The sequence below is a fragment of the Diadema antillarum genome, unplaced genomic scaffold, assembly GCF_040938485.1.
Source record: "Diadema antillarum isolate AM-2024a unplaced genomic scaffold, OU_Dant_1.0 seq00000459_RagTag, whole genome shotgun sequence".
Lineage (NCBI taxonomy): Eukaryota > Metazoa > Echinodermata > Echinoidea > Diadematoida > Diadematidae > Diadema > Diadema antillarum.
Window position 1 is genome coordinate 444875 of NW_027271430.1, and position 17363 is coordinate 462237.

The following is a 17363-nucleotide window of genomic DNA, read 5'->3' on the forward strand; positions in this document are numbered from 1 at the left end:
AAGGATGGATAGAGGGATGGATGAATGGATGGATGGATGGATGAATAGATTGATGGAGGGATGGATGAAAGATGAATAGATAGATGGTTGAGTTGATGGATTGATATGTGAATGGATAGATGGCTGGATGGATGGATTAATGAATAGATGGATGGCTGGATTGACGAATAGATGGATGGATAAGTGGCAGGATGGATAGATGTACAGATGGACAGATGGATGAATGAAGGATTGGCATGAAAGAGCATTGATTAGATGGAGGGATTATATGTAGGAATGTTTGCTAGATGAATGAATGAAATGGTAGATAACTTGATGCATGCAGTGGTGGATCAATAGATAGAAGAATGGCAGGATGGATAGAATGTTTGCTGAATGGATAGATGGAATAATAAACTGATAAATTGATAGATTGGTGGATAGATGGATGAATGATTGGTATGACGGCATATTTGCTAGATGTATGAATGATATCGAAATTGTCAGGAAGGATATTACAGACAGAAATGGAATGAGATACACAGAGCATGGGTAAAGGCCAAGACAGACAGAATACACACTTAAGGAAGGCAAAAATAAGAAACATAAAGACATGTAAAGGAATAGTCTGCCGTAAGTGCATGAGATTTTTATTGTTTAAAGGTTTGACTATAAGCACATATTACATCTTTAAAAGAAAGTAAACTTTTTTTAAACAGTAATGCAGTAATAACAAGCAATGACAACGGAGTGACATGGAGAGGCATGCTGTAGACAGGAAAAAAAAAAAGTATCCAAAAATCTTGCTGAAACCGGACAACTTGATATATTTCTTAATCAGTTTTTGCAAGTGCGGAATGGAGAGAAGATATGAACACTCTGCATCGTACATATACAGGATGTACCATATGTAAAATAATTGGATGATTTGTTTTGATTTGTTCTGTGCTGTTTGTTTTTTACCATCAGGCCACATCAGCGCTGGACTCCAGATTCACGGAGAGGGCCAAGGTGGTCACTCAGCCCACTAGGTAGGAATTCTCAAGATGACATAATTTGAGGAATTTGGCTCATTGTAATCCCATGGTACTCAAATTTGGAATACAGGCATGTTGGGCTAGATGAATCCCTTTCCCTTTCATTACTTTAGTTAGTGTCCATGACCAGTCCATGTTGGAATAATGATGTATTGCTACCATAAGAAATAACGTCTGATATTTTTGCTCAGAAGGAATATCCAAAATTGTAACATTTATTCCTTTGCTATGTAGGCCTATGCACTGGATAGTAGTGGTTGTAGTATGTTTGTTTTTTTCTTCATTATTTAACCCGTAACACGCATTTCTCATAGACACCTGCCCGAATATGCTGGGGACTCATAGACACCTGCCCGAGTATACTGGGAACTCGTCTTCATCGGGTTAACCTTCAAGGGGTCACGTTCATAATATCGACTCTTTTCTGTTGGAATGCCACATTGCAAGAACATGATAGAATGCCATATGTGCTTGTTCCCACACTAGACATACAGTCGTCACTTTCTATGGCTATTTCTCTGTGACTGGTCGTGAATTGTATGCTTGACTGATTCCATTGTGTCGGTATTCCCCTAACGTTCCAATTTCCTTTGTCCGCCTGTTAGGAAAAGCTTTTGCTATAGTCAACTGCTATCATTTATCTTTTGTCTTTGAGTAAACATGGCAATGCTTGGTTGGGACCATGGCCCTGGATGTGACTCGATGGTGGCAGTATAAAGGGGCTAGAGTTGTCTACATTTTGAAATACTGATGTGATAACACTGATTGGTGAGATTGAATTTTGAAGTAGCAAGGAGTAGTTTTTGTCATGGCACAACTTCAGCACCCAGAGCAAGACTCAATAATTCTCCATCCTAATTTGCTGCAATCCTACAGGACTGAAACCGCAACATCTTTCCAAAAGGAGACTCTTTCCGTGACGCCCGTTACAGTCCACATTCCGCGCCGCAAGGAACCGGAGCCGATGCGGAGTACCACCACTGCCACGGCAGCTGCAGCCGCCGCTGCTGCTGCTGCAGCAGCGGCGACGCCCCTCGCTGCACCAGCGGTCACCCCAGCGCCCACTGCCACCGCTGGCTCGGCCCCACCCGTGGTGAAGAGGGCCAGAGGAAGGCCCCCTGGGTCTGGCAGAGCAGCGGCAGCGGCTGCGGCTGCCTCGGCTGCCGCAGCTGCTGCTGCCGCTGCTCGGGCCACTCCCGCTGGAGTGCCTGTGAGTATAGCCACAAAACAACTGGGTCCCTCATCCATTAAAGATATTGGCCCTTTTTACCCCTTTATTTTCTCCATCATATATTATTTTATGAATACAGTTAACAAGAGACATTTTTTCAGGGCATATTAGGGCAATTACCCTCGAGGACAATTACCCCTTTAGCTAAATACTTGTTAGAGTAAAGATTGGGGTTAGGGTTAGATTAAGGGTTAGGGTTAGGACTATGTTCAGGATTAGAATAAGGCTTTGGTTCAGGGCAAGGGTCTGGGGTAATTGTCCAGGGGGTCGTTGCCCTAGAACCATTTCAGGGAAACATGTTAGTTATTCTCAAGTGTAGGAAAAAGGGCATTCCATTGTGTATCATTCATGGTATTAGTACTTTGGCAATGATTGGCACATTATGTCACTGACAGAATCTTGATTTGGAAGGTTTTTTTTGGGGGTCCATATCCCAAGTAATCCCAAGAAAAATGGTAGAAAAATTATGATAGAATGTATGGCACATATTTAGATTTTTTTTTTCTGCGACGTAAGTGCTGATCAGGGTGTTATGACTCATCATAAGTCACCATGCATTTGCACTGCATAGTTTGTCTAAAGAATGGCTTATCACTAGCTAGCCACTAGCATCTAAATAATGCTTCTGCCATAGTTAAATCTTTCAGGTCTTTTACTTTTCCTAGAGAGAGAGGATAATGTTCATAGAGGATTCTTGTATTCACTGAGAGTCACTCATTAAACATAAATTGAGACACATGTCTCACATATAAAGTTGAAATGAAAACATAGTGAATTATCTGACTGTCACAGTTAGTTTTCAGTCTAGGTAATGAAAAAGATAAGTATTGTGGAATATTTTGTGCAAAGAATGTAATTTGTAGTCACTTGACAACTTCTTTTGCTGATTTTTTTCTTCGCCGTCAAGGGTTTGGCGGACAGAGACCCAGCCAGGTTTGGGAGGCGAAGCCTTCAGCTACCCGCCCCATCGGTCAGCAAGCTACTCAGCACCCAGATGATGGGCAAACAGGCCGGAGGGGAGGGGCGGGTCATGGTGGAGGTGGACAATGAGGTCAACGCTGGCAGTGAGTTTGCAGTCCTTTGTTGAATTTCATCAATATGTTGTCTACTTTTCTTAATTAGTTTCTATCTTCCATCATATTTTCTTTGCTCTTCAGATATTTTGTTGTGGTTATGTCTCCTTTTATGCCATTATTATATTTTCCTATGTGTAGTTTTGTATATTTGTTTGTGCTTGCTTTTGTTTGTCTTTGTATTGTAGAAGTCTTGTATGCCCCATTTCATAATTGTATGTCTGTTCTGAGTATGTCAGTTTGATAAACCTTAAAGTTTAGATTTGTTGCCTGAAAGGTCAGAAGTTAGTAAAAGTCAACCTAAGAGATTGGATCTAAGTGCTTATTTACGTCGATGTAGGGCAATTTGTCAATCAGTTGCAATAATGAAATTATCTTGACATGATATAACAAAGTTCTTGTGTGTCAGATTTCTTGTAGTTCCTGTCTTCTAAGTACAGGTATGTTGGAGACCGTGGGTGGGTGTATTTTAACATTTCCAATGTTAAAGGGATAGTATAGTATTGATGGAGATGAGATTTGGACTTTAACTTTTTGTGAGATACACTTAAGAAATAGTGCAGAGCATACCGTTCTAAAAGGAATTTAAAGTTTATTTGATGAAAATCGGTTTCGGAATGGCTGAGACATAAAAGAACAAAGTAAAACAAAGCGATCATAATAAAAGGTGGGTCCCACCTTTTATTAGAATCACTCTGCTTGAGATATCTCAGCTATTTCAAAACCAATTTTCATCAAATAAACATGGGGTTCCTCTTTGAATTACATGCTCTTTCACATTTCAAGAGAGGTTTCTCATTATCTCACAAAAAAAAAGAAAAATGATAGAAATCTGAAGTTAGGTCTCAACCAAAACTATACAATCCCTTCAATTTTTGTCTCTTTCTGTTTGTTTCAAGGAGTCTCTGTACAGAAGCTGCGCTGTATGAGAGGCAGCCAGACACTGTGGGAAACAATCCTGTCCAGTAAAGGACTCTCGGTGGCAGCAAACAAGTAAGTAGAAGCAGAAAGCATACCTGTTGGTGGACAGAGTTTGACAAACTTTGTTTTAGTTGTTCACTGTTCATTTTGTGTGGAAAAGAGAGATGTCATAACTATATGGCTCTATCTTGAAAACATATGCACACATATTGCTCATGCATACACACTTATTTGCCCATGAATCGTGAGCATGAAAACTAGTTATTAACCCAGGCTTAATTATGACTACCCATCGTTTACAGGGCAGAAATACATCGCGTGAAATGCACTTCATCCATCAACAACAAAAAAAAAACAAATGAAAGAAACTCTGGTGTAGCATTCGTTAAATGTTCTTAGAAGAATCAGATAAACCTTTGTTTTAATGAAGATATTTACCTAGACTGCAAATTAATGAAGTCATCCTTTGATGTCAAATTTGTGTCGCAATACAAAATGTAATTGGAGTGTATTACTCGGTGCAATTTCAGTATGGTTCTGTAGGTAAATCACAATACCATTGTTGTGTGGTTTGTTTCCACCCCCCCCCCCCCTTAACTTGCTAACCATACTCTGTGAACAGAGGTAATGTAATATTGTTTGTTTGTTTTTTCATGCTGGGAGACTACATATCCAGGGTGGTCCACAACTTGAAATTTTAGCATGTTGCAAGCTCAGAATCTGAGAATATTGCTGAAATTGAATATGCGCGGAGTGCACACGATGAGTACGTAGTATGCAATATTTTGCTGCTTATCTCCCTTTGTGCTGCTTACATTCAATGTTCTCTCTCATGATTTGCACACAAATATTTAAAGTACCTGGTAGTTTGATGTTTCTTATGTTATGCACATGTTTTGCACATTTTTAATACTTTTACTTTGAGCTTGTTGCAAATTCTTGAGGATGTTGTATAGCATGTTGCTGGCATTTTAGGATGTTGCACAAGAATTTTAGCATGTTGCAGCGACATGCTAAAACCCTTCGTGGACCACCCTGCATATCATTCAAGACTGCTTTTGTGACTGACTTTGTTTCCCATGACCAGTAGTATTAACTCTCTGTGACTCTATTTGTCATACAGCAATATGATCTGTGTAAACTTTGAAGACAAGACTCTTGGGGTTTTCTCGCCGAGCGGGAGACGTCTGCTGCCCTCATTAGTCCTCCCATCGGTAGGAAGCAGCATAAAGGTCAGAGGTTACCACATCATGGCCATCACAACGTGTGGAAACTTGTTCGTCTGGTGAGTTGCTGGCAACTGTGGTGATTGTGGTAGAGTTGAACCTTATTGATTGATTGATTTTATTCATGCATTTCTTTTACATGCATAAATGTAACACTAAGTCACTTGAGCAAAGTTTGTTTGAATCTTATAGGTGAAACAGATAAGTGATTAATTACAGTGTATGACATTATTTATTGATTATAAAAAACGAAGATGAGGAAGTGTTATTTCATGCATATTCGAACTTAAAAATCACATGTACCTGCCATTCAAAAGACAGATTAAGCAACTCTACATACAGCAAAAATACAGGAAATCATTATCATAAGCAAAGGCTTGAAAAGTATAATGACCTCATTTAAGTCACTCAACAACGATTGATAAAACTATCATGTGAGTTGAAAAAAGGTTTTTTCAGATGTCTCATGGATTTATTCAATACAGCTTTTACAAAGACAATGAACATGGGCAGTGGAATCATGAAAGCACTGTAATCTTTTTATATGGCAATTTAAAAGATGTATGATAAAAGCTGTCATTCACAAAGTCGGTGTAGATGACATCTGATTTTCATAACTAAACAAGCTTTTGTTGTGTTCTGCTTTAACAAAAAAAAGAAGAAGAAGAATAGAAAAAGATGAGGTCAAATGCCGAATCTATAGATACTGCAATGTGAAAAATGAAAATTATGCAAGATACACTCCAGCCTGTCCTATAGTACATTTAGCCTGGAAGTTGGGCCTCTAATGTGCAAGCAATTTGAGGTAGACTCTGAAGTCGTCGTTGACGTGAGACTCTGAAGTCGTCGTTGACTTGTAAGTTTTCCATCCTTCAAAAAGGATAGATGGGGCATCCAATTTCTTTTATGCTGATAGAACACAAACGTCAAGTGTGCTTTGAATTTACTGAAACCCTCCCAAACTCTCAAACTGTAAATGAGGATCTTTACAGAATGGGAAAGAAACTGATATTATGATGAAATTTTATGTAATGATGTTTGTTTGACTGTTGCAGGGATGTTAGAAAACAGCAGGCTGTGGTCAATAAGATCTCTCTGGAAACCATCATCACAGGTGAGGCAGTGTGTGTCAGTGTTTGGTGTTGGCTTCTGTGTCTGTGTCAGTGTCTGTCTGTGTATGTGTCTATGTCTATGTCTATGTCTGTGTTTATGCCTGTGACTGTGTTGATGTGTATGTCTGTGACAGTGGTTGTGTGTGTATGTGTGTGTATGTGTGTGTGTGTGTGTGTCTGTGTGTGTGTCTGTGTCAGTGTCTATGTTAGCATTTGTGTCTGTGTCTGTGTGTGTATATGTGTCTGTGTCTATATCTTTGTGTATGTGTGTATGTGTACAAGCGTCTATGTCTCTCTGTGTGTTTGTATATGTGTCTCTGTGTATGTCTGTGTTTCTGTCAGTGGTTGTATCTGTGTCTGTGTCAGAGTCTGTGTCTGTTAGTGTCTGTGTTAGTGTTAGTGTTGATGTTAATGTCTGTGCTTGTGTGTGTGTGTGTGTGGGGGGGGGGTATCTGTGGGTTTGTATGAGTGTATACATATATGTGTGTATGAGTGTTTACCTGTTGATGTGTTTGTTTTTGTCTGTATCTTCATTTCTGTGCTTCATCCTTTGTTTACATGAGTGCCACGTATGGTGTGCCTTTGATATTCAAGATGCTTTGCATTGATGTTATGCAAAGTTTCTCTTTAATTTATGGAATGTGGTAAAAATAGATACCCATAACATGATAACTTTGTGACTTTACTTCTTTGATTGTTGGCAGAGCCCAGTATTTCTATCTCCAAGTCCCTCCTGACTGACCAAGGAGTACCGGTCATTGGTCTGTCCAATGGACGTTCCTACATGTACAGTAGCCCTATGTGTTGTTGGTAAGTCTTCGGCCAGACTATGAGGTTCAAATTTACAAAGGTAGTTTAACCCTAACTTACCTGGGCTATTTAGCGAGTTTGAATTCCTGGGGGGGCATTATGGCCCCCCCCTTCAGATCTCGGCCGTTGATCGCGCGATCGCCGCAAAATTTTGCATGAACATAAAGGCGGATGTAATCTACAAGACTGTTCAGTTAGATTTTCAAAAAATTTGCATTTTCTATTTTAAATTAATTAATTATGCAAATATATGCAAAAAACCTCATTTTTGTCTGTAATTGGCTTATAAAAGCTTATGAAATGCTGATTTTTGGTGTAAATATTCCTAGTGACATTCCAAACATTTGTGCGTAAAAAAAATTCAGTTTTAGAATTATTTTAATATTATTTTATTGTTTTATCAATTTTTTATGTATTTCTTTGTTTTTTCGAACATTTGTTTGTTTTTCAGCAGAATTTGTCATACACATTTTTTGAAGCATAATTATACTAAAACAAATTGATTTCAACCGTTAGAATTCAAAATATGAATCTTTATATGAACTAATCGAAAAAACACAATTTGTATTGACTTTGTACACAAAATCACGTTTTTGAGCAATTTTTGGGTTGATAAAAATTTTTTGAAGGGGCGTGGCTTCGGAATGGTATGCCCGGGCGCGACAAATTTGGTCTCAAAAGTTGCGCGAGACTTGAAAGTAAAAAGTCAGCGAGCGGCGCGGTCAAAAAAAAAAAGAAAAAAAGGTAAGTTAGGGTTAAATCAAATCCATGGTTTAAGTTTAGTGTATGGGCTAAATCAAGCACAAAATTGGCATACCTTGTATCTGCATGTGTCATCATGCGGTCGTTACTGGATATCTGTATTATGCGCTTTATAAATGTATTATTATTATTATTATATCTGTTGGCGTCACGATATGTCATTTGCATTTATGCAGTTGAAATTTGCATAATCCGTCGACTAAACGTAAACTACCTTTGTGAATTTGAACCTTGAGTGCTCTGGGGCGGATTACTGTACTTCATTGCTTTGTACGTTGATATGATTTAAAGTTTTTTGTAATCACATTAACTTGAAAGAACTACTGTTGGGACATTTTGAAATTGAAGTCCAGTTCTTGGAATAGGCTACATCAGGGGAGATCTGTTAGACTAATAAATCATTTGTCTGTATGCACAGCTGAAAAGTGAATCACTGAGACATCAAGGGCCGATTCCATAATATATGAAGACCAATTGTGACCCTGCACCTCAAAACAAACAAAAAGTCGCCAGACATGAATTTTTAGTAAAGACCATATTCTGAAAGAGCAGACTTTAAGCTTTAAAATGATGTATAACTCAAATCAAATGGACTCTCTTAACCTATCTAAATATTGGAAAGAAAGCACAAACTCAGGAAAAGTGTGAACTGAGAAAAGAGGCTCTGAAATACAGTGTCTATTCAAGCGCTTAATCTTTACCAAACCGTGCTGGCTGTGCGATGAATGGGACAAAAAACAGGAAGTAAACCACCAGAGTAACAACAATGAAGGGATTATCAGATTAAAATGAAATTAAATGTTCCTCATTAACACATTCTGTCCATAATTAATGCCAACTTTCAAAGCAGTAGCACTATCCTTTCAAAAGTTATTAGAGTTGAAAGTGAAGAGTGTGGACAAGGTTTTTCAGAAATGAAAAAGGGATTCTAAAGACACACCTAATCACACTATTCTACCAAAAATGTTCGAGATAAACTGCTAAAAAACACACTTTCCTGCCTGTTTTATGATACCAAATTTTTGCATAATGTAAAAGAAGACCCCCTCTTTCAGAAAATATGAAAAAGTCAAGTTCGGCTAGGTTGACCCATTTCACCTATTTTCAGTCCTCACGCAAAATGTGTGTGCAACTTTATGTTCGTTTTGAGGTGCACGGTCACAATTGATACAATGAGAAAAGAGAATCTGTCACAGAGAAATTAGTCAGAGTAAGGACTAGTCAAGTAGAGATTAGTCATAGGAATTTTGTACTTGTTTCAAATCTCTAAGTATGGTTTGTTAGTCTTGTGACAGTCTATATTGCTATATGCTCTTCACTTCCTTTTGGGGTAATCATTTTGATTAGTCACATGAAACCTGTATTATGGCTTTTTCCTTAGTGATCATGACACTGATCTAAATGTGATGCATCCTGTGTCATTTTGTTTTCTTCCAGGCTATTGATCGATCAGAAGGAAGACTTGCTGCGGCTAACCTCCGACCACCAGCCCTGCCAGCCAGCCCAGATGGGCACACACTCCGGAGGACCCCTGGCCCACATCCAGGGTACACAACAGAGGTGAGAGAATGCAGGTAGTGTGGTTGAAATGCTTGAACCAAGATTCCAGCATAAAAAATGATGATGGTGATGATGGTGATGATGGTGGTGATGATGATGATGATGACGATGATGACAGTATTGATGGTGATGGCGGTGATGATGATGATGGCGATGATGACGAACATGGCGATGATGATTATGATGACGATGATGACGATGATGGTGATGATGGTGATGTTGTTGATGATGTTGATGATGATGGTATAATGATAATGATTATGATAATAGTAATAGTAATTACAATGATAATGATTATGATAATTACTGTAGTATTACAATTTCCACTTCTACCACCACCAACAATGATACCGATGAAGGTAATAAAGTTGTGATACTTATGAGATTATGACAATAATCATGTCATGTCCATGATTATGATAGTAATGAGGTGAAAGGTAATCACCTTCAAAATAGAGATTGCCTGGAAAACAAATAAACTCCTGAATACAAGAAACTCACTCGGTATGATTGTTGGCCATCCAGGAAGAAGTACACAAAGACTTGTCATTTGTTGTTATGATTAGCACAAAGCAACAAAACATGTACATGTATGTTGATGGTAGAATATTTCTTAGTACCCAATTGGTGCCGATATTCCTAAACCTGTTATAACACCACGTCACCAATTCACCATCTCTCGCCAGACCCGGAGGTCAGGCGCGGAGTATGTTCCCTGGCAACCACAACCTGCAGAAGTCTGCCACCATGGCGCATCTGGAGAACCAGGTGTCTGCCGCCCTCGCTCTCAAGTCGGCCAAGGAGTACCGCTTCTGGCTGCTGACCTACGCCAGATATCTGGTTCAGGAGGGTGAGTCCTTGGTTGGCAAGAGTTATGTCAAATCTTAAAGGGGAAATCCAATCCAAATATAAGTTTATCTGATAAGAAAGAGTAAAATATCGCAAGTTCAACGATAAAGATTTGACCGAAATTGGATGAAAAAAAAAGGAAGTTATGACATTTTTAATTTTCGCTAATTTTTCAGGAAACAGTTCTTGAATGGTCAATATGAATATGCAAATTATTATTATTATTATTATTATTACTATTATTTATAGTGCGCTTTTCCCACAAGGCCCAAAGCGCTTACAAAAATGACAAAGTGAGCATGTTATTCCCTCACAACTTGCCATATAGTTTGTACATTGAATTTTGAAATTTGCAGTGTTTAATTTAAATGCAATCATGCCTAATGCTCAAATCCTGGTACAGTCAAACCTGCCTTAGCGGCCACCTGTTTATAGCAGCCACCTGTCTACAGCGGCCACTGAAAAATCCCCCAGAGAGAAAAGCCCTGTTAAAGACCCTGTGTATAGCGACCACCTGTCTAACGCGGCCAGCGGTCACAAATTTTGTTTCCCACGGTAGATTTTAACCTGTCTATAGCGGCCAAAAACCCGATAGAGCCGTAGCCGAGCCGCTAATTCAGCATGTTTTATGCTTTGTAGCCGTGCCAGTCATTCCCGAGCAATGTTCAGTGATCGCCACCGCTGCATTCATCCCTCATTCAGTCATAATAATGCACTAGTGTTAAGCTTTCTTCACGACTGTACACATGCTACTGTGCAATAATTTCATAAACACCGGCATTGTTCAATGCATGAAACACACGTGTGCATACGTACACACATACATGTACATGTAAGTACTTGTAGATGTATACAACGATGATGCATGTACTTGTAGGCAGTGCACACAAAGTTGGATGACCTGTCTATAGCGGCCACCTGTCTATGGCGGCCACCTGTCTATAGCGGCCACCTGTCTATAACGGCCACTATTTTCGTCTCCCTTGGGTGGCCGCCATAGACAGGTTTGACTGTATATCTAACTGATCACTATTCTGAAGTTATTCAACCAGGAATAACATCATGTTTCAGACTTTAATGACAGAAACATTGAATTTTACCCACATACACACGCTATATGCACCCTTTTATACCACAAATACAGTGAGGTTCAAATTTCTGTTGCCGCCATAGAATTGTCTGAATAGTACACTGCCCTTCACACAGGGTGAGTGTACAAATCCAATTTTTTACTGGTTAAAACCTGGATTCCAAAATAGGGTGGAATAAAAGCAGTCGCCTCAACCAACTTCATGCATTGTCACAGTGCCCTGAATAAGCGTGAAATCATTGCTCTGACTGTGTATTTTGTCAATAAAAAAAGTCCAACAATTGGTAAATTCAAGAATATTTAATCAGAAATAGCTATGTTATGACTTACTCATATCATATCTAAATTGGATTCCTATCACAGAATGCGAGGGTCGTCTGAGAGAGATCTGTAATGACCTCCTCGGGCCATTCTACAGGGGAGACCAGGAGGATGACCACTGGCAGACCAGCGTCCTGGTGAGTGGATGATGGTGATGGTGATGGTGATGGTGATGGTGGTGGTGGTGGTGGTGGTGATGGTGATGGTGATGGTGATGGTGATGGTGATGGTGATGGTGATGGTGATGGTGATGGTGATGGTGATGGTGATGGTGATGGTGATGGTGATGGTGATGGTGATGGTGATGGTGATGGTGATGGTGATGGTGATGGTGATGATGATGATGAAGATGATGATAGTGGTGATGATGGTGATGATGATGATGATGGTAGTGATGATGGTGATGATGATGATGATAGTGGTGATGATGGTGATGATGATGATGGTAGTGATGATGGTGATGATAGTGGGGATGATGTTAGTGATGATGATTATGATGATGATGGGGAGGATGATGGGGTTGCAGATGATGATGATGATGATGATGATGATGGTAATGATGTTGGTGGTTACATGTGATGATTAGGGGATAATGATAGTAATGATATTGGTGTTGATGTGATATTGATGGAAGTTGTAATGATGATAATGATTATGTTGATCCTGGTTATGTTAAGATGATGATTGTAATGATGTTGATTTTTACATATTTAATTGTGTTGATATGAATGATATGCAATGATTGTAATGCTCGTGATTATGATTCTGATCAACCTTTAGATTTAGATGCACTTCAGAATCCCATAGCCTAGGTGACCAGTCAGATTAGTGACCAAACATTTATTTTGTCCTCCTCCCACTCAGGGCATCTCCAAGAGAGGACTGCTAAGAGACATCTTGCCTTTCATCGGGACCAACCTCAAACTCCAGCGTCTCTACACAGAGTACGAAGAGCAGCTGAACATGGTTCCTAGGTGATACCGTCAAGTCTGGAGGAATGCATCCCTCTTTGTATCATACCCCCTTTTCCTCTTTTTTTTCTGTTTTTTTTTTAACTCTTTTGATAGACAGAAAAGCTGTGTTGATATTTCTGGTCTTGGAGTTCAGATCGGCAAAGTAAATGCAGTCTAATATGCAATGCTTTGAAACTTTGAGCTTGGAACGGATAAAAACACTGAAGGTATTGATGGCAAGGCCATGCATAAGAAAATTTGTCCAACACTATGAAGTTTGCTGCCAGCAACGGGGATGGTTACCGGGTGTGGCATGGTTTGTGGTGTGAAGACACCTGCATGGTATCATGGTCAATCATAAGAATTAGAACGGGATCCAGGAGGGGGTCAGATGTTATGAAGGGCGTTACTCCACCCCCCTGGCAAAGCCAATGTGATTAAGGAGAAGATACTTAAAGTTTCTTTTATCTTCATACAGAGAGTGAAATTGTTTCACATTGCTAAGAGTTTGACAAACTTACATCAAAGGGAGACACGCTCACACTTGACCTGTTGAGGACGGACTGATTTTGTTACAACACACATTTTCCATAGACACCTGCCCGAGTATACTCGGGACTCGTCCTCAACGGGTTCATTGAAATATTCATAACAGATTTAATGGAAGCCAGAGCTTCTGTGGAATGAACATCAATCAAGAGGTCAGCAATACGAAGGCATGAGTGATACATGTAAACACAAGTAGCGCAGTTAAACTTTGCACAGCACAAGAGTCTCAGCAAGCCATGCATGCACAGCAAACACACCCTGTGCATCTTGTGAATAAATTATGCAAATTACATGAGTTATGAAGGCTGTTGGTGGGCGTGTCTCCTGGACTGCAGGTGTGGATGTATATATACATATACAATTCTATTTTCTATGTACTGTGTGTGGATTGTTTAGACACTACACCCCAGTGGTAACTCGAGTTGTGAGTTACTCACACAGTGGGTGTATTCAGGGATTCTACAGTCAACCTCAGAATGATGTCACTCAAATAGCGCCCTTGTGAAGGCATTTTAAAGTTGTACATTCAAAGTTGTACATTTACACTTTCAGGGGTGACTATCTGGTATATATATCATATGGTGCATTGATATAAGTAGTGTCTTCAGAACTTACTATATGCACCCAGCCAAATCTTTTCCTCTATGAAAATGGTGAAACGTATCTCTGCTGCTTTTATACCAGTTTTGACATACATACATAACATTGATACCTATGAGATAGCGGAATGTATCGACACATCTGTGAACTCTACTCATAGAGTCAATTTGATGTACCCAATTCACATTTGTCTCTAAGTTGAGGAGACAATTAGTGGAGAGGTTTGTCTTCTGGGACGATTTTTGTATAATTAGTTTACCAATCAATGGCCTGCATATGAACACATTCCAGGCTAGCCCACAAAATGTTGGCCCGTCTTGGGTCATGGAAGTCAATCATATCAACTCTGGTCTTAACATTGACACAGCAGACACGGAAAACGGTTCTTGTCTCCATAATTTATTGCACACGGGCACGCTAGATGTGTTTTTCTCCTGGAGTCTCAGAATTGTGCCGTAAGTTCATCGCAGATTGAGGAGGCTCTAGCTTTGAATGTTCATGCAAAGAAAGTAGAGGAGAAAACATGTTACTTTTCACAGAGTTTCTTGTAGACTAATCTTTCAGTTGAAGAGAATGTGTTCATAATATGAGCATCTGTTCACAGAGTTTCAATTTTCCATCATAAATTCCTCCACTGCTTACTCTCCAGGAGTTCCTCTCACTGTTCACATTTTTCGACATAGTAAAGAGTGTTTGAAATCATCTTTTCCATGCACCCTCGGGTATAATTTTCAGCGAAAGGAAATGGTGTGAGTATAAACATCTGGCTAACTCACAGAATGTCATGATTGGCCATGTTATGGGCTTTGATAGTGAATCAATTGACTTTGATCTTGGCACATTGATTGTATCAGTTTTGTTCGTTACTCTCAGAATATATAATGGGTTATAACATGCCAGATGATATTTTTGCTAACAATCATGTATTGCCATGACTTTGATGTGCCCAGTCATTTCAGCATCCGTCACATACGATGGATTAACTGACCTCACGTATATCGAGCTCAAAAATTTCTGGTCCTTTCTGAAAGGTTACAGGTTCAATCTTGTCTAGCTCTTCAAACCACTCAATCTACATCTCTAGTGGCTTTAGAACATGAGGGCTCGGAATATCTCTGTCATCTGAATAGTTTTTAACCACTGAGGACGGGCTGATTTTGCTGCAACATGCATTTCCCATAAACACCTGTCCGAGTATACTTGGGACTTGTCCTCAAGGGGTTAAGCTTGGTAACTTGTGTAACTGTCAAAGTTATAGGGTCTTTGGCAAAATAGGCTGGACCTAAAGCTCTTGATGTGATCATGAGTTCCAAATTTAAGTGGTGTGGATGATACACATAGCTGTTATTCTAAACTAGAATGGTATATCTTTTAGTTTTGTTTGGTCAATTTCTGTCGTATGATTGATTTGATATCAGTGTACAGAGGACCTCACAAGAAGTCATGGATCGACTTCCCCTTTGTGTTTGTGGGACCATCATTTTATTTCTGTGTATGTTTTTTCTTGCCAAAAGTCAGGAAACAAGTGTTCAGTAACAATGGATGTCATAAACTCTGTGAGAGGAAATTTGTTTTTCTTCTACGAGAATAATTTAAATTTGATTGAATCACTACAGCAAGTCTATCAATTTTTTAAAACCATTTACATGTCCTTTAAACAGAAATAAAGAAAACAGAAAAATATGCTGCTCTCCAAATAACCAAAATATAGAATGGGTAGCATTATGCAAAAGCTGTTTCCTGAATATTGAAACCATATGCCTTCCAATAAAAGAGTTTGGCATAATTTGTAAATTAGACAGGATTTTGATAGTTTGTACTGATCGTTTCTCAACATGACTTCATGTTTCTCAGTCTTGATCGAGGCTAACCCATGGGGAGGAGGAAGTATGTGTTGCAAGTAAGATTAATATATCTGCCAATGGCTGAGGACATGTATGGTGGCAGAGGGTGTTAGTCTTGTTTAAGACTGGCATGATGCAAGTGCTCTCTAGAAAGCATACTGGTGGGAAAAACTTAATTCTCAAAGCCAGGCAGAGCCAGAAGAAAAGCTGAAGACAGCATTTGAGGTTAGCATTCAAAGGCCACAAACAAACAAAAAAGATGAAAAAGAAAACAAATCAAGAAAAGGAGGATTATCGTATTGAAGGAAGAGCAGAGAAAGATGGGAGGAGGTGGATGAGAATAGGATGCGTGACAAAGGTTGTCATGGCAGCAACATCATGAGCAGTCTCACTCTGGTCAGTTTGAGCAAGTTTAAGTATTTCTTATATTGGAAAGTAAAAGGAAAGGTACACAGGGGAGAATGGATCAGAAATTCATGGATTTTGCTTCCCTCATGACTTACGGATGAAATTAATGTTTGTTTGTTTTTTCCTGATCATGAAAACTCAAATACGGCCTCCAAGGGGTACAAAATGAATTGTGCATTCACAAATTTATTTGCTATGATAGATACGTAGGGCAGGCACTTCTTGGTCAATTTGCCTGTACTGTAAAAGTGGATATTTTCGTTGGAGTATTTTTTTGCGCACTGCCAAGTAAGATGAATTTCACTTTTTTTTTAATTCCGCGGAATCAAGACATTGCATAGTGGCACATATAACAAGTAAAAATATTTGCGTGCTTTTATTTTCGTGCTAGTTTCTGGTTGCGCAAAATGCACAACAATTTCCACACTGAAAATTTCCACTTTTATAGTATGATGAACTTCAAAGAAAAATGTCACAGGCAAAAATTTGTGATACACATGTATGTTTTGTTTTTTCTTACTGCCAAAGTATGCTTTGAAAAAGCACCAATCTTCTTACCAACTCCAGTATTTGTGACTGCTTTTTGATGTTGATATATGTAAATCAATCAAGATGTTGGCCAGACAAAGCTTACATTTTGTTTCTTTTTTTTTGTTGGTGTAGTCACAATTTGAAATACATTTTTCCACCGTCGTATGTGTACATAGTTTTGTAAAATAAACAAGCCAAAAGGCACAGCAGTCGATGCCTGTGTATGTTTTCTGTTGTATAACCATGCAAGAGGCAGAAGTTGTGTGAGAGAGAGAAATGTTAGGTAGCCTTGGTTTAAAGGGATCGTATTGTTTTTGTTGAGACGTAATTTCAGGTTTCTAACATTTTTTGATGAGATAATGAGAAACCTCTTATGAAATATGAAAGAGCATGTAATTCCATGAGGAATTCAATGTTTATTTGATGAAAATTGGTTTTGAAATGGCTGAAATATCCAAAACAGAGTGATTCTAATAGAGTGTGGGACCCACATTTTATTACAATCGC

At 39.1% G+C, this 17363-nt stretch overlaps 1 protein-coding gene across 1 annotated transcript in view; it reads left to right on the top strand.

Moving 5' to 3' along the window:
- Positions 1-12949, top strand: part of LOC139732973 (protein HIRA-like) — a 29555-nt gene extending 16606 nt beyond the window's left edge. The window contains exons 17-28 of the mRNA XM_071643810.1: positions 677-679; positions 949-1010; positions 1893-2226; positions 3155-3311; positions 4220-4313; positions 5365-5526; positions 6523-6581; positions 7284-7389; positions 9589-9711; positions 10398-10561; positions 12014-12108; positions 12836-12949. Coding sequence (XP_071499911.1) covers positions 677-679; positions 949-1010; positions 1893-2226; positions 3155-3311; positions 4220-4313; positions 5365-5526; positions 6523-6581; positions 7284-7389; positions 9589-9711; positions 10398-10561; positions 12014-12108; positions 12836-12949 — 1473 coding nt within the window. The remainder of the gene's footprint in view (positions 1-676; positions 680-948; positions 1011-1892; positions 2227-3154; positions 3312-4219; positions 4314-5364; positions 5527-6522; positions 6582-7283; positions 7390-9588; positions 9712-10397; positions 10562-12013; positions 12109-12835) is intronic.
- The last annotated feature ends 4414 nt before the right edge of the window (positions 12950-17363 follow it).